The 24,834-nt window shown below is 39.8% G+C and overlaps 1 protein-coding gene across 2 annotated transcripts in view; it reads left to right on the forward strand.

Moving 5' to 3' along the window:
• The window catches only part of bcas3 (BCAS3 microtubule associated cell migration factor), a 1,146,863-nt gene that overhangs the window by 120,275 nt on the left and 1,001,754 nt on the right, over positions 1-24,834 (forward strand). For both annotated transcript variants that reach the window (XM_060847956.1, XM_060847957.1), the window contains exon 6: positions 15,067-15,148. In XM_060847956.1, the coding sequence (XP_060703939.1) occupies positions 15,067-15,148 (82 nt within the window). The remainder of the gene's footprint in view (positions 1-15,066; positions 15,149-24,834) is intronic.

Consider the following 24,834-nt stretch of genomic DNA (forward strand, 5'->3'; position numbering starts at 1 on the left):
TCAGATGCTTCTTCAAAGAGCATCTCTCACCATTAGGAAACACCTTCATTGGTGATTGCACAGAGTTCAGCACCATTTCATAACTCCTTTATTATGGACGTAGTCCATGCCTAAATACAGTAAGACCTGGACAACATTGAGACGTGAAGTGACAAGTAATATCCAAGTGCCATGCAATGACCATTTCCATCAAGAGAGAATACACCCATCACCCCTTGACATTCAATGGCAATATCATCTCTGAATTCCCCAACATCAACATCCTGGGGAATTACCAATTACTGTGAATACAACTGGACCAGCCATGTAAGTACTGTGACACGAACAGGTCAAAGGCTGGGAATTTTGCACAGAGTAATTCACCTCCTGATTCCTCAATGTCTGTCCACCATCTACAAAACACAAGTTTTCAATAACCCCCGCTTGCCTGAATGCTTGATATTGTCCTGAACATAATACATACCTGACTGGTCCTCCATCTACTAACTCAAAATTTCATTTCCTCAATTCACAATGGCAGCTTCTATAAAGCGCACTGCGGCAACTCACCAAGCCTCTGTTAGCTTCCTATCAAACCCACAATGTCTACTATGTAGAAGGACAAGGACTGCAGTTGCATGGGAACAGCACTACCTGCAAGTTCCTCTCCAGGTCACCTTCATCCTTAACTTGTATTATATCATCGTTCCTTCATGGTTGTTCTGACCTTCCCTAACAGCACTGTGGTGTACCAACAACATATGGACTTCAGTGAAGAAAGCGGCTTATCACCATCTTCTCAAGGGCGATCAGGGATAGCCAAAAATATGTTTGTACATGTAACTGAAGTTCCTCATTCCTGGTAACATTTGAGTAAATCTATTTTATTTGTTTTCTTAGTTGTGTATATTTGGTTTTTGTTCCTTCCATGCTCCATTGTTAGCCAAACTGGTGTTTTTATTGTCCGTCTCTAACAAGCATTATCACCATAGCACCATCAAATAACGTAATATTATAATGGGTGGGTTAAATAAAAAAACAAACTAAAGGCAGATTCAATTGAAGGAGCTTTATCGACAATTCTGGAACTGTTGGGTAGCAAAAGAACTTGGCAAGACAGATTGTGTTTCTACTACATTGAAGTTGACCTCCTTGGTCTTTCCAGCATGTATTATTAATAATGCCAGTGAATTACAAATGCAAAAAAGGAAATCAGCTTGCTCCAGGCAACAGGATTTCACTTTGCTGTTCTGAAATTGTTAATGAAGGAATGTTTCCAACTAAAGGGTTTTAAGTTAATAATGAATGAAATAAGGTGTATGTCATCAACCATGCACTGCATATAGCATATTTCAGAATAACTATAGCCTCTTCTCGTGTCCAAAACACCAGTTATTGATGAGACATTCACTTCTTTAGTTCAGTTTTTTTGCAAGCGACTGAGCAAAGTTGATGGTATTATAACTTGCAATTTACTTTGACTCTTGAACACAACACTGAGAAGCTGTTTACTTTTTAAAGCCAACTTCATATCAGTTTAAATAGAAAATGTTTATTTCAGATTTTTTTAAACTGTGTCAGCTGGTTTGTTTCATCCTTATCCATATTGAGGGTTGGGGTGGGGGGTGCATATAAGAATGGATAGGAATACAAGAAATTTACCTGTCAGCTTGGTTCAGTTAATAGCAACATCTCGTCAGAAGAATCAAAGCTGTTGGTTTCAAGCCTGAATCTAGGACTTGAAAATGTATATACCTATAAATTAGTAGGAAGACTAGGCCATCAGGCTCCTTTAACCTGCTCTGCCATTCTATAAAATCATGGCTGATCTAATGGAAGCCTCAACTCCAATAGCCTGTGATTCCCTTGTTGGTCAAGAATTTAGCTACTTCTGCCTCAAAAGTTTTCAGTGATTCCCTTTCTAGATTGTCTTTAAGGAAGAAGATTCCAACCACACATCCTATGTGAGAAGATATTCCTCCTCAATTCCATATGTGACTCATGTTTTTAAACTAGATCCACTCATTCTAGTCCTTTGCACAAGGGGAAACATATTTTCAGATCTAGGTTGACATTTCAATGTGACAATTGCTACGTTACTGGACTTGCTTTCTTTCATACATGATTTTAAACAAAGATAATATCATATGAAGGTAGGCATAAGGTTTATAACACTAAATGAAGAAGTGTTGTGTTTGAAAAGCACAAAACCAAAGCATTGACTAAAATTTTAGATTTGGCTAAGACTGACTTTAATGTGATAAGACAGAGACTGTACACAATCTAGACAAATATATTAATGGGTAAAATAACAGACGGTCACAGTGCAGATTTACTAGGACTTGTTGGAAAAGAACTTTGTGATTTAGACAGATTCTATATCACATTAAGGATAAGAGTTTGACTTTCTTAAAAAAAAAACCATGGACGATGAAAGTGATGAGATAATATAAAATTAAATGAAAAATCATATACAAATGCAAAAAGTAGAACATATCTTGAAGAATGCAAGGGGCATAAACACATAAAGGGGTGATAACCCAGATACTAAGAGTTCCAAAAAATAAGTTATGAAGAAACTTTCTAAGGAATATCAAAATTCAGATGATCAGGAACACCATAGGCACATTGAATCTAATAGTGATGATATTTTCAATGAATGTAAGGAATTAGCAGACATTAAAATTACTTTGGATCTGTAGTGGAAGACAAAACATCAGACACCTCGAGGAAACTATATTGAATCTTGAAAGGCTTACTAAACAAAGTAAAGTAAAGAAAATAATGACATTAAATCATGACAGATTGTGTGGTTCATCACATTATGCCAGTTCCTTCTAGCCAGTTATCATTTGCCAGGTCTTCTTCAAGATAGTGAGTTTGCTCTCATTCATTTATAACTTGAGAATAGTAGATCAGATAGTTTCTATCCATCATTTCAAAGGAAGTAGGTCAGACCATTGCACAAGCTCTAGTTATAATCTTCTAAAGGTCTTTCGATTCTGGAACAATTGTGTTAATTGGAAAATTGAGATTGTAAGTCTGCCACTAACAAAGGAGGAAACAGGGAATAATAAATCAATTAGCCCATTGTCTGAAGTTGTGAAACTAATGGAGTCTGTGGATAAATAAAAAAATGATTAAACACCTTAAAAATTCTAGATTTGTGAAAGCCTAACAAATGTGGTTTGAATGTTTTTAACAGCTGGTTAAAGTAGTGGACAGGGGATTATTTACGTAGATGATAATGGGTAGTTTGGACTTGCAGAAAACATTTGACTAGGACCTTATTTTTAAAAAAAATTAAGAATTTCTCATGAGATGTGGATACAGTAGACTAGGCCCGCATTTAATTGTCATATTTCCAAAAGGCCTTTGGCAAGGTATCATACAGGAGACTGCTAAATAAGATAAGAGCTTCTGATGTTAAAGGTAAGATACTGGTATGGAGCATTGGCTGAATGACAAAGTGAAAGAGTGAGGATAAAGGATGGCAGCAGGTGACTAGTGGCGTTCCACAGGGTCTGTGTTGGGACCACAACATCTCACGTTATACATTAATGATCTGGACAAAGGAACTGAGGGCTTTATTATTAAGTTTGTAGAGGATACAAGGATTATTGGAGGGATAGGAAGTGTTGAGGAAGTGGAAGGCTGCAGAAAGACTTGGATATCCTGAATGAGTGGGCAAGAATAGGCCGATGGAATACAATATGGGAAAGTGTGACGTTATGCACTTTGGAATGGGGAAAGGCTTAGAAAATCTGAAGCACAAAGGGACTTAGGAGCCCTAGTTCAGGATTCTCTTAAGGTTAAAGGCCCAAGAATTATCCTGGAGATGAAACACTCGTGATATGAGGAAGGGTTGAGGGCTCTGGGTCTGTACTCGATGGAATTTAGAAGAACAAGGGAAGCCCTCATTGAAACTTACAACACACAACACCAGGTTATAGCCCAACAGGTTTATTTGGAAGCACTGGCTTTCAGAGCGCTTCTCCTTCATCAGGTGGTTGTCTTCACAGATGAGATGAGGAATTTCTTCAGCCAGAGAGTAGTGAATCTGTGCAACTCATTGCCATAGAAGACTATGGAGACTAAGTTTTTGAGAGTATTTAAGACAGAGATAGATAGGTTCTTGATTTGTAAGGAGATTAAAGTTTATGGCGAGAAGGCAGGTGAATGGGGCTGAGAAACATATCAGTAATGACTGAATGGGAGAGCAAACTCAGTGGGCTAAATGGCCTTTGTCTGCTCCTATATCTTGGGGTCTTATGATCTCTTATTACCCAGAGGGCACTTAAGAGTCAACCAAATTGTTATGAATCTGGAGTTCCATGTAAGTCAGACCAGCAAGAGCAGCCAATTTCCTTCCCTAAAGGGTGATTAGTGAATTAGATGGGTTTTTATGACATTTGACAGTGGGCTACCTTTTTTCCCCAGATTTTTATTGAATTCAAATTTCCATTTTCACTCTGAAATCATGTCTTCAGGACATTAACCTTGGGTTCTGGATTACGAGTCCAATGACAACTACGCCACTACCTGCCTTGTAGTTAAGGAGTTGGAAATAAATGATTTACATAGGCAATTGGCTGTGCAGCAGGACACAGAATTTAGGGGAAATGAGTAGATACTTTAACTGGCAGAACTTGATTTACAGTACCACACAAAGATCCATTTTTGGATGTTAGCCATTCACTGTATTTAACAATAACATGTATGATAGGGTAAAATGTCCGAATTTGCCATTGACACATGGGTGTGTAAACAGCTTTGTAAACGGTATAGATAGAATCATAAAATTGCGAAGACGTATTAATGGATTCACTAAATGAACAAAACTGTGCCAAATGGATTTCTGTGCCGTTATCCACTTGGGACCTAAATCATGGAAGTCCATAAGACCATAAGACCATAAGACATAGGAGTGGAAGTAAGGCCATTCGGCCCATCGAGACCACTCCGCCATTCAATCATGGCTGATGGGCATTTCAACTCCACTTACCCGCATTCTCCCCGAAGCCCTTAATTCCTCGTGACATCAAGAATCTATCAATCTCTGCCTTGAAGACATTTAGCGTCCCGGCGGCAATGAATTCCACAGGCCCACCACTCTCTGGCTGAAGAAATGTCTCCGCATTTCTGTTCTGAATTGACCCCCTCTAATTTTAAGGCTGTGTCCACGGGTCCTAGTCTCCTCGCCTAACGGAAACAATTTCCTAGCGTCCACCCTTTCCAAGCCATGTGTTATCTTGTAAGTTTCTATTAAGTCTCCCCTTAATCTTCTAGTCAAGAAACAATTCGAAGAAACTTGGGAGTGCAGGTAAATAGATCAATGAAATGGCATAAATAAGTACTCAGAATAATCAGGAGGATTAATGGAATGATGGACTTTATATCTAAAATGATGGAATTCAAGGGGTCATAAAATCATGATCACACTGTGAAAAGTTCAAGGCACTACTTAAAAATATTCATTTTATTTTCTGTATTTTAGATTGTGAGCTGAAATGGGGAGAAAATGACTATTTTAAAACCAAAGACTATGAAAGGATTCAGTGCAGTTCTAAGAACAAGTTAATGAAACTCATTATGTGTGGGGTTTAAATTGATCCATTGTTCCAGCAGCAGGGGAACACATTTGTTGATGGCATGGTACTGGAGAGTATATTGAGAATAACTTTTGGCCAGCAACAAGTAGCTGACTGATTGGTGCACTTGTGACCAGTCATGGATGCCAAAAGACATCTACCTAGTAACAACTCCTTGATGGATTCCTGGGTAGCTGAACAGTTTGAGGATGTGAAATTCACACAAAGAAACCTTCAGACTGCAGAAGGGACAGGTTATTTGTGTCTCTCTCACTCTGTAGCAAAAATACTTGAAGCTGGATAAGTGGTTAATTTTAATAAATAATGAAGAGTATTTGGAATTAGTGTACCAATTGCCATGCGTCTCCTGTGAAGAAGTAAAGGAACCTGCATAAAATAGATTGAAGAACAGAAAGTGTTGGCACAAGAAAGGAACATTTCAGTGAATCTTTTGGACTAGTACTGTTAAACTGTGTTTTCTAGTTTTCATCATTCACCACAAAACCAATGAGTGTGTGTTTTTATTGTGGGATGTCAGTGTTCCTGGTTAAGCCAGCACTTATTGCCTGTCCATAGTTACCCTTGAGAAGGTGGCAGTGGGCTGACTTCTTAAACTGCTGCAGTCCATATTCTGCAACTAGACCCAAAATGCCCTCAGGAAGGAAATTCCAAAATTTTGACCTAGTGTCAGCTTAGATCTGATTTGTTGGTTGTGGGATTGCTTAGCTGTATTACCCCATGCTTATGCATATAGGGGGTTTTAACCAGTATAGCCATATATTAATAGCTCATAGCTGTTTATTTGTGATTAGAAGTTATTTATTTGTAACAAGTCTCTTAAGTACAGACACCTATTTGGTGTTTTAAGACCATAAGAAATAGAAACTGAAGTGGGCATTTCTGCCCCTCGAGCCTGTTCCACCATTCCATAGGATCATGGCTGATCGACCTTCCTAGCATACATTTCCCTGCATGTCCCCATAACCCTTGGTTCCCTTTATTTTTCTATTCATTCATAGGAGAAGGGCATCCCTAATTGTCCAGAAGGAAGTTAAGAACCAACCACATTGCTATTGACCTGGAGTCAAATGTAGGTCAGACCAGGTAAGCAGTTTCCTTCCCTAAAGGACATTAGTGAACCAGATGAGTTTTTCCAACATTTGACAATGATTTTGTGATCATCATTAGACTTTTAAATTTCCTTTATTTGAATTCTAAATTCCACCATCTGATATGGTGCGATTTGAACTCTTTGCCTAGGTCTCTTAATTAATGGTCTAGTGTTAATACCATGAAATCATTGCCTCCCTGAAACCTGCTGGTCCTAGACTCTTTCTTGAGGGTAAACATTCTCTCAGCAGTTACCTTGTCAAGCCTCTTTAGAATCCTGTATGTTTCAATGAGATCACCTGTCATCCTTCTAAGCTCCTTAAGACAATCCCTGAATACCAGGGATCATCCCAGTGAACTTTCTGTAAACCGCCTCCAGTGAAATGATATCTTTCCTTAAATGAGGGAACCAAATTTGCTTATAGTACTCCAGATGTGGTCTCACCAGTACCTTGTACAATTGCATTAAGACTTGTCTTTTCTTATAAACCAACTGTCTTGATATAAGGGCCAACATTCTATTAGCCTTTCTGATTACCTGCTGCACCTGTTGCAAGCTTTCTGTGTTTCATGCACAAGTACTCTGAAGTCCCTTTGCGCTGTAGCTTTCTGCTGTTTTACTCCATTTAAATAATATTCTGTTTTCTGTTTTCCCTTCACATTTTCCAACTTTATACACCATTTGCCAACTTTTTGCCCACTTACTTAACCTCTCAAAATTTTTCTATGCATTCATAGAATCCTGCAGTATGAAAACAGGCCATTGGCCCAACAAGTCTATACTGACCCTGAAAAAGAGTATCCTACCCAGACCCATTCCCCGACCATGTTACTCTACACATCCCTGAACATTATGGGCAATTTAACATGGCCAACTCATCTAACCTACACATCTTTGGACTGTGAGAGCAAACCGGAGCACACCTACACAGACACGGGGAGAATATGCAAATTCCACACAAACAGTCGCCCAAGGCTGGAATCAAACCCGGGTACCTGGCATTATAAGGCAGCAGTGCTAACCACTGAGTCATTATGCTGCCCCAAATTGTTTGTACTTCTCTTATAATCTTCCTTTCCTCCTAACACATCTATTGGTTCCTTTGATCCACATTGTTTGAGACTTCCTTGAAAAACTCTAGTGAATGAGACACAATTTCTCTTGAATTGAATTAAATTGAGTTAGCTTCATTGTCACTAGCACTCAAATGTGTACAGTGAAAAGTTTATAAGTTGTTACTTACAGTGCCATCTTAGGTACAAAGGTCCCAACTTACAACCTTCTATGAAGTCATGCTGACCTAACTTAATTAGATTATGATTTTGAAAATGTGCTGCTATTACTTCCTTAATAATTGATTCCAACATATTTCCAATAACAGATGTTAGGCTAATTGGCTTTTGCTTTTTGCCACCCTCCCTTTTTGAATAGGGGTGTCACGTTGGCAGTTTTCCATCCTCCGGTACTTTTCTAGAATCCAAAGGTGGTGGTGTATCTGTACCGCAGAGTCTGCCACAGATGGGGCTCATAATATTTGATGAAGCAGTGACATTTCTCTGGATTCTTTCGACTGCTTCGCTAGCCTCCACATGCTCTTATGTGTTCCTATGTCTACTGCTATCCTAGCCAGTGTTATTTCCCCAGTCACATATCTTTGGGATTCAGCTGTGTGCAACCTGGTCCTGTACTTCCCGCAGGAACCTGTGCCCCACAACATGATCAGCCTCCGGAATTTTAGTTTTGTCCCTCTTAGGGACGAGACACGGCGGGTCCTGTACAGACTGCTGCTGCACACCGTTCACCTCTTTTCCCTAATCCACTGTCCATTTGCTGCAGGCGGTGAGGATCCCCAGTGGAGGGGTCTCTACGTGGGAGTCCTCCCCATTTCTCTCAGGGATGTGGGGTAGAGGGTGCTGCACACAGCAGTCACCTGCAACCACAGATTGTGGTGGTTCTCAACTTCCCAGCGCAACTGCTTGTTCTGCGATGCTATGGAGTCTGTGGACCATGTATATATGGGGCATGGGCACTTACACTCCCTTTTTAGTTTTCTAGAAAACCTTCTCCTCTGTTTTTGGTTGCATTTCAGTCCCATGCTCCTGATCTTTGGGCATCCAGTGTGGAGTATGGAGGGGTTAGTCAGAGGATTTCCCTATGGGTCTGCTCCTGGGCCTGGCCAAACTGGCCATTAACAGTTCCAGGCAGCAGGCCATGGAGGGGGTTATTATGGCTGATTTCCTGCCCCTCTTCTGTGGTTACATTCGAGCCCGGGTGTCTCTGGAGAAGGAGCACGCAGTGTCTACCAACACCCTCGAGCTGTTACGGGAGAGGTGGGCACTGCAGGGAGTGGAGTGCTTTTTCTCCCCCCCCAACTCTATTTTGATTTAATCCCAGCCCTCCCCTTCACTTTTTTGATCACACAGCATTGTCCTTTGATGTGAAGGGCACTGCTTGTTACTGGCCACTCGGGTGTTTCCTTTCTTCATGGTGGTGGAATAAGAATAAAGATTTATACATCTGTTGTCTTTCACTGTGTCTCATACCTGCAAAAAACAAAAAAAAGACAATGGACCTCATGGCATCCTCGGCCATGCATTTATTAATGTTGCCATGAGGCAAATGATTATGACTTTGGAAGCAGTTATTATAGGTCAAAGAAACATAGTGACTGCATGCATTTTCAAATGAGGGCTGAGAAATTGATTAAAATGTTGTTAGGATCATTGAGTTTTAGATTTATCGTTTTTGTGAACAAAGTAGTTATTGCATTTTGCTTTGTTTCAATGGAGAGATTACTATTTATTAGAAACTATTTTTACAGGATGTATTTTTCATTCACAGTGGAAATGATTGCAGCAAAACAGTACATTTTTTAATTGCTGCTTTCTTATGGCCTAAGATCACATAAGTTACTGTTTGAAATGGATGTGAAGTGGGTTTATGTTTCAGTCTGGCTTTTGATGTTTCTTCAATCCGCCTACATACATAATTGGAATGGGGATATATGCCTTGGATCTGTTTGTGTTGCTAAATATAATTATTTAGCTTTAATTTCTTTTGTTTGTGCTTGTTCCTTTCCCATGCTGGATACTATTGCAACAACAGAAACAATATATATTTATATATCACCTTTTTCTGAAATGAAACATAAAGAGCATCAAAGAAATGTTTTCAAAATTTTAAAAAATTGTCTCACAGCCATACAAGGAGCTATTTGAAGAGGTGATCAAAAACTGTGTCTGAGCAGTCAGCTTTAGGGAGTGCCTTAAAGCCTGAGTGAGGTAGAGATATGGAGTGTTTTATGGAGGAATTCTAGAGTTAATGATCTAGCACAGCTGTTATTTGTAGAGTAGTTAAATTTGGGGATGTATAAAACTTTACAAACAGCAATAAGATTACTGACAAACTGGTCTAAGTTTGGTAGTGTCAGAAAAGGGATGAATATTTATCAAGACACTCATAGAATTCCTTCAGATTTTATAGAATCCCTAGAGTTTGGAAACAGGTCTTTTGGCCCATCAAGTTCACACTGACCCTTCAAACAGCATCCCACTCAGAATATATTTCCCATGGCTATTCCATCTAACCTGCACATCTTTGGACTGTGGAAGAAAAATAGAGGAAACCCATGTAGACATGGGGAAAATGTGCAAACTCTACACAGGTAGTCTGAGAAGGCTAAAACTGAACCCAGGTCTTTGGTGCTGTGATGCAGCACTGCTGACCACTGTGCTACCCCTGAAGAAGAACTCTCTGCTCCTTCTCAATATATTATGGGATTTAAGCGCATTTCAGCTGAAGGACAGCACCTCCAGCAGCATAGGACTGCTTCAGCACTGAGTATTTGAGATTATAAGAGTGGGACTTCAGTACTCAGACACCTGACTTGTATGCAGTAGTGTGAACTGTAGTGGTTGTAACAAGATCAGCCAGGTGGATTTTATAGAATATGATTTCCCTGATTGGGACTGTTAATCTGATCGAATCAGGGAGCCTAGGCTGGCTGATAAAAACAGGAGTATCAGATATCCTGACAGGCTGAGAACTGCTCAGTGTCAAGGACTTTCCACTCTACAGCAGCATCCCTCATGACAATGGCATTGCTACAACAGCCTCAGTACTCAACCCCAAAAACTGCCAATTTCCAGACGTCATCCTATAACTCATCCACCATCCTATAACTCATCCACTCATCCTCGGCCACAATGTCTTCACCCTCGACAGCCATAGGGACCAATTTTGCACTCAAATACGCTAACGTTTGCATGCACAAGTTTGAGCAGAACTTGTTTGTTGCAAGGGACCTCCAACCAATGCTGAACACCAGATACATCGGCGACGTTTTCTTCTTCTGGACTCATGCCGAGGAATCACTGAAATGACCACACAACAAGTTTCATCTCACATTCAGATTTACAATGGACTACTCTTCAGAATCAGTCTCATTCTTGGATACATGCATCTCCATCAAGGACAGATGCCTCGGTATCTCACTCTATTGTCCGCCCATGGATAAACTCACGATGCTGCATTTCTCTAGCTTCCACCCTAAACACATTAAAAAAGCCATCCTCTATGGACTAGCCCAGTGTATATACAGGATCTGCTCGGATGAGGAATACAACACACACCTAATGATGATGAAAGATGCCCTCATAGGAACAGGATATGATGCTGAACTCATTGACTGCCAGTTCTGACATGCTATAGCGAGAAACCAGTGACGTCCTCAGAAGGCAGACACAGGACATAACTGATAGAGTATCCTTCATCAACTAGTACACCCCCAGAGCAAAGAAACAAGGTCATGTTCTTTGCAGCCTTTATCATGTCATCAATTATGACAAACATCTCACCAAAAATCATCTTTATGCCCCCACTTTTTGCCTTCAAACAACCACTAAACCTTAAACAGACCATCGTTCACAGCAAACTATCCAGCCTTCAGGACAACATCAGCCACAACACCATACAACCTTGCCAAGGCAACCTTTGCAAGACATGTCAGATCATCGACATAGATACTACCATCACACGTGGAAATACCACTCACACATCCATGGCAGATACTCATGTGCCTTGGCCATTGTTGTCTATGTCAAACGCTGCAGGCAAGGATGTCCTGAAGCATGGTGTATTGGCAAGACTGTGCAGATGCTACAGCAACAGACTAATGGACATCACACAACAATTGCCAGACAGGAATGTTCCCTCCCAGTTGGGGAACACATCAGCTGTCAAGGACATTCAGACTCTGAACATTGGGTAAACGTCCTCTGAGGTGCCCTTTGAGATCTACAATAATACAGAACTGCCCAGCAGAACTGATAACCAAGTTCTGAATCCATGAAAACAGCCTCAACTGTGATATTGGGTTCATGTCACGCTACATGTAACCTCACCATACTTTTCGGTATTTGTAAAATCTTCCTTACTGTCACTTTGATAACTTGTTATGATCTCTCTACCTTAATTAATTTGTACAGTTTTGGATTATTTGTTACTTTGGTTAGACCCTGCATGTGACTGTTATACTTATGTGGGAAAATGTTTCCATCGGTAGAAAAGATTAGGACCCGAGGGCACAGACTGAGAGTAAAAGGAAGATCTTACAGAACGGTGATAAGGACAAACTTCTTCACCCAGACAGAGATGAATCTGTGGAATTCATTGCCACAGAAGGCTATGGAGGCCAGGTCACTGAGTGTATTTAAGACTGAGATAAATAGGTTCTTGATTGTCAAGGAGATCAAGGGTTACGGAGAGAAATGGGAGAATGGAGTTGAGAAATATACTAGCTGTGATTGAATAATGGACAGACTCAATCTACTGAATGGCCTAACTTCTGCTCTTATGTCTTATGGTCTTATGGACTATCATGTTATTCCAGCCATTTGGTTTGTTTCTAGCACCCCTTATTTTTAATATTTTTGTAATTATCTCTCTGCCTCAATTAATTGGATTATAGGTCATCCCCTTCACTTACTATTCAGTTGTTGACACTTTACTCACACCGTCTAATGCTTCTAATCACCTACAGAGACTTATTATTCGACACTGCACTCACACCATTTGTATGATCTTTTGATTTCTCTGCCCATTGATCTCTGCTGATAAATTCTGTGCCTGTATGCTTTTCTTCACTTCACCTGACGAAGGGGCAGCGCTTCGAAACGTTGTGATTTCAAATAAACTATTGGACTATAACCTGGTGTCATGTGACATCTGACTATGTGAATTAAAGGTGACTTGGTGACAGGAAACTGGTCTCTGTGGAGTTTTTCATGAATAAATTATCCAACCTGAAATAAAATCCTTTTCAGTCACAAAGTTCTTTCCTCTGTTGACTTTTTTCCCCCTGAGAGACAATTTTACTTTGCTACCCATTCCCTTGTCTACAAAACTGGATTAAGGCATTCAGGGTTTGTTCAAAAGGTATTATCTGGTTGCTTTGAAATGAACTTATTCAAAATTAAATAAATGCTTGGTGTTACAGAATTTAAACATTGCCAAAAGGAGATGAGAAATTGAAACTTTTAATCTTGTACTCATCAGAATTACTATACAAAAAAACAGATTATTGAAGAAAATGGGACATTTTAGACAGAATGAGAATGCTGATTGTTTAGGCTGTATTTGGCATTGAGATGCAGCAAGAATGGTTAACTGTCAACCTTAATCCTCAGACCAGACAGGTAGATTCTGATTGATCAGAGCATTGCCATGAGGATGTAGCGGAGTTCGGCTAACTCCATCACCCTATTTTGAAAAAGGTGCAATATATTTACAAATTCTGTTTGCCTCTATAAAACAGAGTCTTCAGTATTGATGCAAATAGCTTCTAGCATGTGCATGTACATCACACAACCAGATGATGATCTTAAGTTGCTTTATGATGGAACTTTTAGCGCAGTCCAGTTTATTTAATAAATGATTTTCAAAAATAGAATCACATCCAATGATGGAAATACTTTCCTGAGGCTTAGAAAGCATGGGCTCGTTGAATATGATCACCATGCTCCCAGCTGTGAAAATTCAATGGGATATGTTGTTTGATACTGTCTGACAATCATTGGGATGAGGAGCCTACATGCCTGGCATCACTTTGGCACTGGAACTCAGAAATTACATTACCTGCAGTACATGTACTGCAGTGATTCAAAAATGTAGCCCACCACCATCTTCTCAAGGGCTACTACGGATAGGCAATAAATTTTGGCCCTTCATTAGAGTGGTGTTGGAAAAGCATAGCAGGTCAGGCAGCATCCGAGCAGCATCCTGCTCCTCAGATGCTGCCTGACCTGCTGTGCTTTTCCAGCACCAGTCTAATCTAGACTGACTTCCAGCATCTGCAGTCCTCACTTTTGCCTAATAAATTTTGGCCCACACAGCCCACACGTCTCACAAGTGAATAAAAAACACTAATTTGTGTTGGAGGCAAAATGTCTTTTTGGTTTGATGGCAGCATTCTGTTAATGAAGAAAACCATTAGTGGGTTTACTGCATTGTAGCAGCATTTGACAGCTAGTTTTACTCGTTATTCAAATTTTGAAATGTTTTCCCCTTCCAGGGTAAGCTGAGATAGACTGGATACTGCTCAGGTCCAAAAATGGTAGACAAGTGCCATTTCATGAACTTTCAGGTAGCAAATCATAAAAGTTCGTGGAAGGGTCAGAATTCATATGCAAACATTGAACCTATTAGACTTGCAACATTGGTCCACCGGGATTTAAGGTACTGTATATTAATAAGAACAAGGATGACAGGTGAATGGAGTTTGGTATAGGTTAGGATAGAGGCACCAAAATTTGGATCACCTGTTTATGGATGATACAGGTTTGCCAGGATAACATGGGAATAGTAGAGTTTTGCGCTACAAAGACACAGCTAATGATTGAGATAAGCATAATGATAGGTAGAAAAAGGTAAAAAATAGACAGTCCTTGCGATAGAGCAATCAGGTTGGTGGGGGGTGTGGGGCGAGGTTACTGTTGCTGGATTGAGGAGGATATAAGGAGTGGGAAGGGTCAGCTGTGGATGGTTTCAAATTAAAGGTTTAAAGTGTGAAAGAGGGTGGTCTAATGGTGGAGTGGTAGTGTCCTACGTCTGAACCAGCAGGTCTGGGTTCAAGTCTCACCTGTTCCGGATATCTCTGAACAGGTTGATGAGAAATATAAGTTAAATTTTAAAAAGATTAAAGTGAGAAGGAGAAGTAAGAACAAAGTATAAGAGAAACAGAAATAACATAATGGGCTGTGATCTTGAGCAACAGCTGAAATGCGCAATTACAATGTTAGGGACTTGTGTTAGTAAAAATATTAAACGTTTATTATCTGAGTATTTTTAAAATTCTTTGGTGAATTTTGCTCTCTAATTGTTTTGCAGATGAGTGGCGAGGCTCAGGAGTTGTATTCTGTCCGGAATGGTCCTATTCGAACAGCCCGTATCCTGCCTGCACCTCAGACAGGTAAATATTGAACACTACTCTGTTCAATCTAGCATTGCTTCATTGAAATATGTCCAAAATATCTTATTTACAAATCGTTATCAACTTTTTTAAGCAGAGCAGTTGCGCTCACCATTTATTGAATCAAGTGTACCACTTAATAGGCACATCTACGGAGATTTCTTAAGAATTACTATTGTTATTCAATTTATTTTGTATTAAGTCATGGGCTGTGGTCATCACTGACTGGCAGCATTTATTGCTTGTCCATAGTTGCCCTTGAGAAGGTGGTGGTGAGGCTGTCTTCTTGAATCACTGAAGTGTATGAGCTGTAGGTTGACCCACAATACCTGTAGGGAGGGAATTCCAGATTTTTTTCAGAGTGACAGTGAAGGAATGTTGTTATGTTTCCAAGTCAGGATGGTGAGTGACTTGAAGGGGAACTTGCGGGTGGTGGTGTTCCCATGTATCTACTGCCCTTGTTCTTTGAGATGGAGGCGATCCTGGGTTTGTAAGATGCTGTCTAAGGACATTTGGTGAATTTCTGCAGCGCATCTTGTAGATAGTACACATTGCTGCTACTGAGCATTGGGCATGGAGTGAGTGGATGTTAGTGAATATGGTATCAATCAAATGGGCTGCTTTGTCGTGGATGTCTGTCTTGAGTGTTATTGAAGCTGCACTCATCTAGCCAAGTGGGGAGAATTCCATCACACTCTTGACTTGTGCCTTGGAGATGGTGAACAGGCTTTGAGGAGTCAGGAGATGAATTACTTGCTGCAGTATTCCTAGCCTCTGACCTGCTCTTGTAGCCACTGTATTTATGTGGCAAGTCCAGACTGCTTCAGTATCTGAGAAGTTGTGAATGGTGATGTAAATTGTGCAATCATTGCTATTGCCAGAATATTGTCAGGGCCCGTAGCCTGTGCATTATCAAGTCCCTCCAACCATTTATTGTTATCATGTGAAGTGAATCAAATTGTTTGAAGACTAATATTTGTGATGCTGGGAACCAGTGGAGGAGTTTGAGATGGATTGTCCACTTGATACTTCTGGCTCAAAATTGCTGCAAAGGCTTCAGCTTTATCTTTTGCAATGATGTGTTGGACTCTTCCAAAATTGAGGATGGGAACATTTGTGGAGCTGCCTCCTTCAGTGAGTTGTTCAATCATCCACCACTGCTGATGACTGGTTGTGGTAGGACTGCAGAATTTAGATCTGATTTGTTGGTTGCGAGATCGCTTAGCTACTTATGCTCCTTGGCACACAAGTAGTCTTGGTAACCACACCAGGTTGATACCTCATTTAGATATATCTGTTGCTGCTCCTAGCATGCCCTGCTGCACTCTTCATTGAACTAGGGTTGATCCCATAACTTGATGGTATTGGTTTAATGGGGGATATGCCAAACCATGAGTTTGCAGATTGTGCAATCATTGCTTTTGGCAGAATATTTCAGCGCCATTGGCCTTTGCATTATCAAGTCTCTCCAACCATTTCTTGATATCACGTGATATCAAGCCCACCCCCCTCCCCAAGATCGACTGAGCTGTTTCTGCCAGCATATTTTCTGGTGCATAGGTTGATGCCAGGTAATTTGTCTGGTTTCATTTCTTCATTGAGATTTTGTAATGATTGATGAATCTGATTGGCTTGCTAGGCCATTTCAGAGAGCAGCTGAGAGTTAATCATATTGCAGTGTCTGGAGTCATACGTAGGCTAGACCATGAGGTTGGCACATTTAAAGTAGTAGAGTCATAGAGATATACAGCATGGAAACAGGCCCTTAGATCCAACACATCCATGCCAACCAGATATCCTCACCTAATCTAGTCCCATTTGCCTGTACTCACCCCATATCCCCCTTTATCCTTCCTATTCATATACTCATCCAGATGCCTTTTAAATGTTGCAATTATACCAGCCTCCACCACTTCTTCTGGCAACTCATTCTATACACACACCACCCTTTGCATGAAAAAATTGCCCCTTAGATCCCTTTTATATCTTTCCCTTCTCACCTTAACCCTATGCCGTCTAATTCTAGTTCTCCCCCACCCCAGGAAAAAGACTTTGTCTATTTATCCTATCCATGCCCCTCATGAGTTTATAAACCTCAATAAGGTCACCCCTCAGCCTCTGATGCTTCAGGGAAAACAGCCCCAGCATATTATAGTTCAAATCCTCCAACCCTGGCAATATTCTTGTAAATCTTTTATGAACCTTTTCAAGTTCCACAGCATCCTTCCAATAGGAAGGAGACCAGAATTGCATGCAATATTCCAAAAGTGGCTTAACCAATCTCCTGTACAGCCACAATGTGACCTCCCAACTTCCATACTCAATACTCTGACCAATAAAGGAAAGCACACCAAACGCTTTCTTCACTGTCTTATCTCCCTGTGACTCTACTTTCAAGGGACCATGAACCTGCACTCTAAAGGTCTCTTTGTTCTGCAACATTCCCAAGGATCTTATCATTAAGCGTATAAGTCCTTTCCTGAAGTACATTAGTGAGCCAAATGCGCGAGATATACAATACACCTTTGTGAAAATTAAGTATTTGAAATTCAAACTTTCAATTTTATCTTGAAAACCAATCAGTGCTGTTACCATGGGGAAAGTGCAGGGGGTTGTATTAAACTGTGAGTTTAGCTGTATAACATGCATTGGCTCATCACCCTCAAATGGCTGAGAGAGACATGGTGGCCTGAATGGCCTCATCCTGTCCTGTATGATTCTTAATAGTTCATCTCTGAAAATAGGCTGTAGAAGAATTACACTTAAAGTGTTACAAATTTTAGTGTATGGTAGACTTTGAGTTATCTGAGAAAAATACAGGTTTTAGGATAGATCATTTGAAGTAGGAGTGGTTGCCCTCTTTGTCCCCAAAAATTCTTATGCAAAATTGGCACATAGTTTAGTCAGAGAAAAAGTGAGGACTGCAGATGCTGGAGATCAGAGCTGAAAATGTGTTGCTGGAAAAGCGCATAGTTTAGTCAAGACTATTGTCTAGTCAGGATTACCTTCCTCTCAATCCAGAGCAATATTGGTTGCCTGGTCTAATGTCTTGTAAGGCTAAATGTTGAAATGGAAAACTTGTTTAGAATTTAAATGATATCAGTTATTTTAATTATTTTTCTCATTCAAATGAAAAACAGAAAAGAAGGAACAGATGCTTTCTTCTTGACCATTTGCAACTTTGGCTAATTATGACCGTTTGGAATTGGAATCTCTTGGTCAATGTAAACCGAGATGCTACCTATTTAATATCTAATTTAGTTTAATCTTTAATGATGGAAACCTGGCTCTTAGTGAAGCCTCCTCAACTGTCTATATGTTACACAACCTTCTCCATTCAGACTGATATGTGTGACCTTTAACATCAAATCTCAACTTAGTCTTTCCCCACTCTCCTCTCTTATCTTTTTCTTCTTTGAACATCTCACCTCTTCTATCTTTTGCATCTCTGTTTAAAATTCTTACTCTCTATTAAGCCTAATCAAAATTTTCACTGAGTTATCATCATTGATTTCCTCCTTCAGCCTTTGTACTGAGCAACTGCTGAGGCTGGATTACTAAATAGATTCAGGGCTGAGATAGGAAGATTTTTAAACAATAAGGGAATCAATGGTTATGGGCTGTAAAGTCGAATTGAGGCAATTTCTGGAATCTTTGATATGTTATTTGAGAAGGGGTGAGATGATGGTCTAATGGTATTATCCAGAAACTCAGATAATGTTCTGGAGACTCGGATTTGAATTCTGCCACAACAGATGGTGGGATTTGAATTCAGTAAAACTATAGAGAATTATGATTTGGTGATGCCGGTGTTGGACTGGGGTGTACAAAGTTAAAAATCACACAACACCAGGTTATAGTCCAAGTTTAATTGGAAGCACACTAGCTTTTGGAGTGCTGCACCTTCATCAGGTGATTGTGGAGGACACAATTCTAAGGCACAAAGTACAACTCAAAACTGAATGAATTCATGTAAAACTCTGTTATCTCACTTTTTAGATTAGAATCAATCTAAACATATGGCATAGACAGAGAACACAGAGGGCTAACACCTTCAACATATTGTCTAGCTAACACCAATTGTTACAGTTAACCTGAGATTGCAACTTTTAAAAAAGGTTTGGTCATTTACTCATGAAGGAAGTGAAACTATCATGGTATTCGAACAGATGAAAGACTCAACAGACAAGCAAGGTATTTTTCAATGTATAATTTCAGTTACATCACAGTGTAAATTTTTGCTATAAATTCTGGGCCTTACAATTGTGTCCTCCACAATCACCTGATGAAGGAGTGGCACTCCAAAAGCTAGTGTGCTTCCAATTAAACCTGTTGGATTATAACCTGGTGTTTTGTGATTTTTAACTTCATAGAGAATTAAGAATCTATGATCATGAAATCATTGTTAGTTGTTGGACAAGTGCACTTGGTTCACTCAGGGAAGGAAATCTGCCATCCTGGTCTGGCCAACATTTGACTCCAGAGTAACTGCAATGTGGTTGACTCTTAACTGCCTCCTGAAAAGATTAGCAAGCATCTCAGTTGTGTAGACGCTCATCACCATCTTATCAAAAAATGGGCAATTGCTGCTGGCCAGCCAACAATTCCCATGTGCCAAGAGTAAATGAAAAAACAGAATTGTAGCAATAAGGTAAAGATTCTTGGGCCTTGCAATGTACATTTATGGTAATCTAATGTTTGTAAAATTACTTGGTAAGAACTGATTCCCTTGCAAGAAACTCTTTCATAGAATCTTGCTGTGCAGAGTAAGGCCATTTGGCCCATAGTTATTGTGCTGGTTCTTTGCACAAGGTATCCATGAGTTTTACTCTGAGTCTTGTCTCACATTCCTGTCACAATTTCCTTTTGCCTTACTCTATTCAATTGTTCTTTGAAAGCTATTACTTCTTTAACCAGAACCAACCCAATTGGAGGTGTAATGTAACCTTTTGAAAGAAAAAACTCCTCGTCTGCCCTTAGGTTCATAGGAAATTTGTAACATAGAAAGAAGCTATTCTGTCCATTGTTTCCATGCTAGCTAAAAAGGCACTTCCCATCATTATTCAAGAAAGCCCTAAGGGATAAGCCAGGAAACTACGGGCTGGTCAGTCTAACCGCAGTGGTGGGGAAACTGTTGGGAAGCAATTCTAAGATACAGAATTAATCTGCATTTGGAGAGACAGTGATTAATCAATAACAGTCAGCATGATTTTGTTAAAGGAGGCCATGCTTGATGAACTTGATTGAATTTTTCAACAAAGTAACCAGATGTATAGATGAGATCAATGGATATGATGTAGTGTATTTGGACTTCAGCAAGGCTTTCGATTAAGTCCCTCATGGGAGACTGTTAGCGATGAGCCCATGGGATCCAAGAAAATTTGGCATCTTGGATCGAGGATTGACTGAATGGCTGGGAGCAAAGGGTGATGGTCTACAGGTGTTTGTGTGACTGGACACCTGTGCCCAATGTGGTTCTGCCAAGATCAGTGTTGGGCCTTGTTGTTTGTGGTGTATATTAACCATTTAGGCTTGAATGTAGGAATAAGTTTGCAGATGGTACAAAAATATTTGGGATGGTAATTAATGAGGAGGATAGCCTTAAATTACATGGGTATATAAATGGGCCTTTGAGATGGGCTGATTACAGGCAAATGGAATTCCATCAGGATAAATGTGGGGTAATGAACAGGACAAACAAGGCAAGGGAAAGCCCTGGTAAGATGCTCCGAAGCAGCAAGGATCAGAAGCATTTTGTTGTAGATGTTCATGGGTGACTTAAGGTAACATGACAGGTAGATAAAATGTTTAAGAAGATATATGGGATGCTTGCCTTTTTTAACTGAGGCAGAGACTTTAAGTGCAAGGAGGTTATGCTGGAACTGTATATTACATTGGTTAAGCCACAGCTACAGTATTGTGTTCACTTCTGGAATCCACATTATTGGATGGATGTAATAGTACTGGAGAGGATGCAGAGGAGATTTACCAAAATGTTGATTGGACTCTGGGGTTTTAGTTATGAAAAATGCTTGGACAGACTGGAATTGTTTCCTTGAAGCAAAGATTGACAGGGGACATGATTGAGATGGATAAAATTATGAGGACCATAGACAGGGTAGATAGGAAAGAACTGTACCCAAGGCTGGAGGGATCAATGACCAGGGGATGTAGATTTAAGGTAAGGGGCATGAGGTTTAGAGAGCATGTGAGGAAACTTTTTTTTCATCCAGAGGGTGGTGGAAATCTGGAACTCACTGCCTGTAATGGTAGCAGTGGCAGAAATCCTCATAACATATAAGAAGTATTTAGATGTACACTTGCGAGGCATACAAGTCTATGTGTCGCATGGTGGAAAGTGGGATTAGAATAGTTAGGTGATTGTTTTTGACCTGCTTGGAGTTGGTAAGCCACAGGGCCCTTTTCTGTGATGTAGACCTCGATCACATCAACTGCGATCTCATTGTATTCCTGGTGGAGACTGAATGGCCTATTGCTGCTCCCGTGTCTTATGGTCTTCTTGATAATTTCTGCCTCGGAGTCACTTCCTTGGACCCTTCATCACACACATGTCTATTTTCATTTCTGGAACAATCTGCGTTTGCATTGACTCTGGAAAATTCTCACAGAGCTCAGAATGGCATATTTAAGTTACCTGCCACATGTTGTCACAGGCCGTTATTTGCTACATTAATTCTATATTGTGAATCTGCTGTCTCATATCTTTGCCTCCAATTTATTCATTCTAGTAAGACTCATTCTATCTCTCATCCTGCTCATTCTCCTTGATGTGCCCTCCATTTCTGCTGTGAAGTCTGAGGGAGGCTGACTTCAATGCTCAGTGTAGTCTGGGTGAACTACAGTATAGGAATAGGAGTGGGCTTTTTAGCTCCTTGAACCTGTTACATCATTCATTTAATCATGATTATTCTTTATCTTAATTCTATCACTCCACCGTCGTGTCACTACATTAATATTCTTTATATTTAAATTATGTTAATCAATCCTAGTGTTGAAATTCTCACATTCCTCTCAACTGCTTTTAGATGACAAGAGTTAGAGGTTTCTTATGCCTTTCGTGTGAAGCAGCTATCTTAAAGCACTGTGAACATTCTTGCTGTTATTCTTGTTTTGAACTCCGAAACTTTAAAACATAATCACACCTCTTCACCTTAGCCAAAGTTGCTCACTACTCCAGCAGAATCCTGGAATGCTTCTTATCTCTATTACCAATGGGACCTCTTAAACATGTTTCTCCTGTTTAGGACTCAACTTGAATAATATGCAAGGTACTTGTGAATTTCAGATCAGTAAGACTGAGACTGTCCATTCAGTTTCCTTTATTGCTTTATCAGTCCCTTTCCCCTGCCAAATTCCTGCAAGTTTTCTTCTTATCCTAATCCTGAAATTTCATATTTCTCTAGTTTTTCTCCTATGCCCTCTAATTCCCTCTCTAAACTATTTATGTCAATACAACTCCATTCTGTTCTCTTGATGTAAATGCTATAAAATTATGAACCACCAGTTTTCTTATTGGCATCTATACTGGCTGAAATACTAACAGCTTTCCTCATTTTGAGTATTGTTCAGCTGCCTTTCAGATCCAATGTCATAACTTTCTTCCTCAAAAACACCCTAACCTCAGCCTTTGCAAATGAATGTACCAGCATAATCGTGTTATGAAGTTGAAGGCATGTATGGTACCTTTAAGAGAGAGTGAAAGTTGAAAAGCTGGCACAAAGTGTACTGGACAATTTGAATATATCATATTTGCACTGTAACTCAGATACTGAGTTGTTTTCACAACAATTCAAATTAAGCCAATCAGTTGAAATTATGCCCAAGGATACTAAAATCCAATTGAATTTGAATGATACTGTTTTGACAACATTGAACCAATGAGATGATCTGATTTTATTTAGATTAGATTAGATTCCCTACAGTGTGGAAACAGGCCCTTTAGCCCAACAAGTCCACACCAACCGTCCGAAGAGCAAGCCACCCAGACCTATTTCCCTCTGACTAATGCACCTAATAGTATGCATTACCTGACCTGCACATCTTTGGACTGTGGGAGGAAACCAGAGCACCCAGAGGAAACTCACACAAACACATGGAGAATGTGCAAACTCCACACAGACAGTCGTCCAAGGCTGGAATCGAACCTGGGACCCTGGTGCTGTGAGGCAGCAGTGCTAACCACTGAACCATTGTGTGGTGCCAGAGAAAGAGCACCATCTGCCATTTGAATTACTGCCCTCAACCCTTCTCTCTGAATGAAAGGTACTTTTTTCATATGAAAAGTCTGTGCAGCAAAAGACTGAGGACAACCCAGGGAAATATACAGTGGGGGATCGACACCACTGGCTGGTTTTGAAAATTGATTTGCTATAAATTTAATGGGGGCTTAATTGGATCATTATACTTTATAGAGTAGAAGGTACTGTTTTAAGAGAAAGGAGGCTTAGAGTTGTAAATAGTTGTTGTTTAGTATTCTAAACAGTTTTGGAGCTAAAGAATAAATTGTTTTTTTTAAATACTGAAATTTGTGTAGTTCTCTGTCACTCATATTTTAACAGATTATAAGGTGAGGTGAGTTTTTCTGTGTGTTTGTTTTAATTAGCAAAATGGTTTACCACCATTTTGTAACAGATGGGGGCTTGGGTTGTGATTTGGACATGTTTAGACAGATCCAGTCTGAGATTTGGATAGATTTGAATCAATTTGGGGTGTGAAAGATTTAAACAGATTAGTGTCCTAGATCTTTAAGTAAAACGTAGGTGAGACAATTTATTTAATTTTGGTTACTTGTGTTTGGTTAAATTAAAAGTGAGAGAAATAGCTCTTAAAATTGCCAAAGAGGTCCAGGGGTTTGAAGATGATTCCCAAATTTGCCAAGAAAATTTAGAAGGAAAGAAAAACACCTTACTTTTAGAATTAGCAAAGAGTTTAGAATTGGGTTTAAGCAAGGATGAAAGTAAAGCTGAAATTGTAAGGGAATTATTTATGCAGTTAGGTGTGTCAGAGAAACAGACAAGTGCAGTAGAGTTAGAAATACTTGAATTACAATTGAGGAAAATGGAGTTAGAAGATAGAGAAAGGGAGCGAGAACGAGAAAGAACAAAGAGAGAGAGAGAAAAGAGAAGGTTCCGAGCTGAGCAAAGTGGGATAGAAGAAAAAAAGAAAGAGAAATGAAAGGGATAGAGAAAAAGAAAGAGAATTTGAACTTCAGAAGTTGCGACTTAGTCAGCAAAGTCAAGTTAAAAGAGAAGGAGATTAAAAGAGAAGGTAGCGATATATGCATATATGCATATTTTGATGAGAAAGATGTCAAAGCCTTCTTTAGTTCATTTGAAAAATTGGCTAGGAGTGGTCAGAGGATTTCTGAGTAATGCTAGTTCAGACTAAACTGGTAGGTAGAGCCAGTGAGGTATATGCAGCGTTGTCAGATGCGGGGTCAAGAGATAATGGAGAGGTCAAACAGGCTATTTTGAGTGCTTATGAATTGGTACTAGAAGCATATAAACAGCAGTTCAGAAACATAAAGAAGGAAACAGGTCAGACTTATGTTGAAAGAATTAAACATAGTAATTTTGATGGATGCGTTCAGGCCTTAAAAATAGATAAAGCTTATGAGGCTTTAAAAGAGATTTTTCTGCTAGAGGAGTTTAAAAACTCACTTCCAG

This window comes from Hemiscyllium ocellatum, chromosome 31 (genome assembly GCF_020745735.1).
Source record: "Hemiscyllium ocellatum isolate sHemOce1 chromosome 31, sHemOce1.pat.X.cur, whole genome shotgun sequence".
NCBI lineage: Eukaryota > Metazoa > Chordata > Chondrichthyes > Orectolobiformes > Hemiscylliidae > Hemiscyllium > Hemiscyllium ocellatum.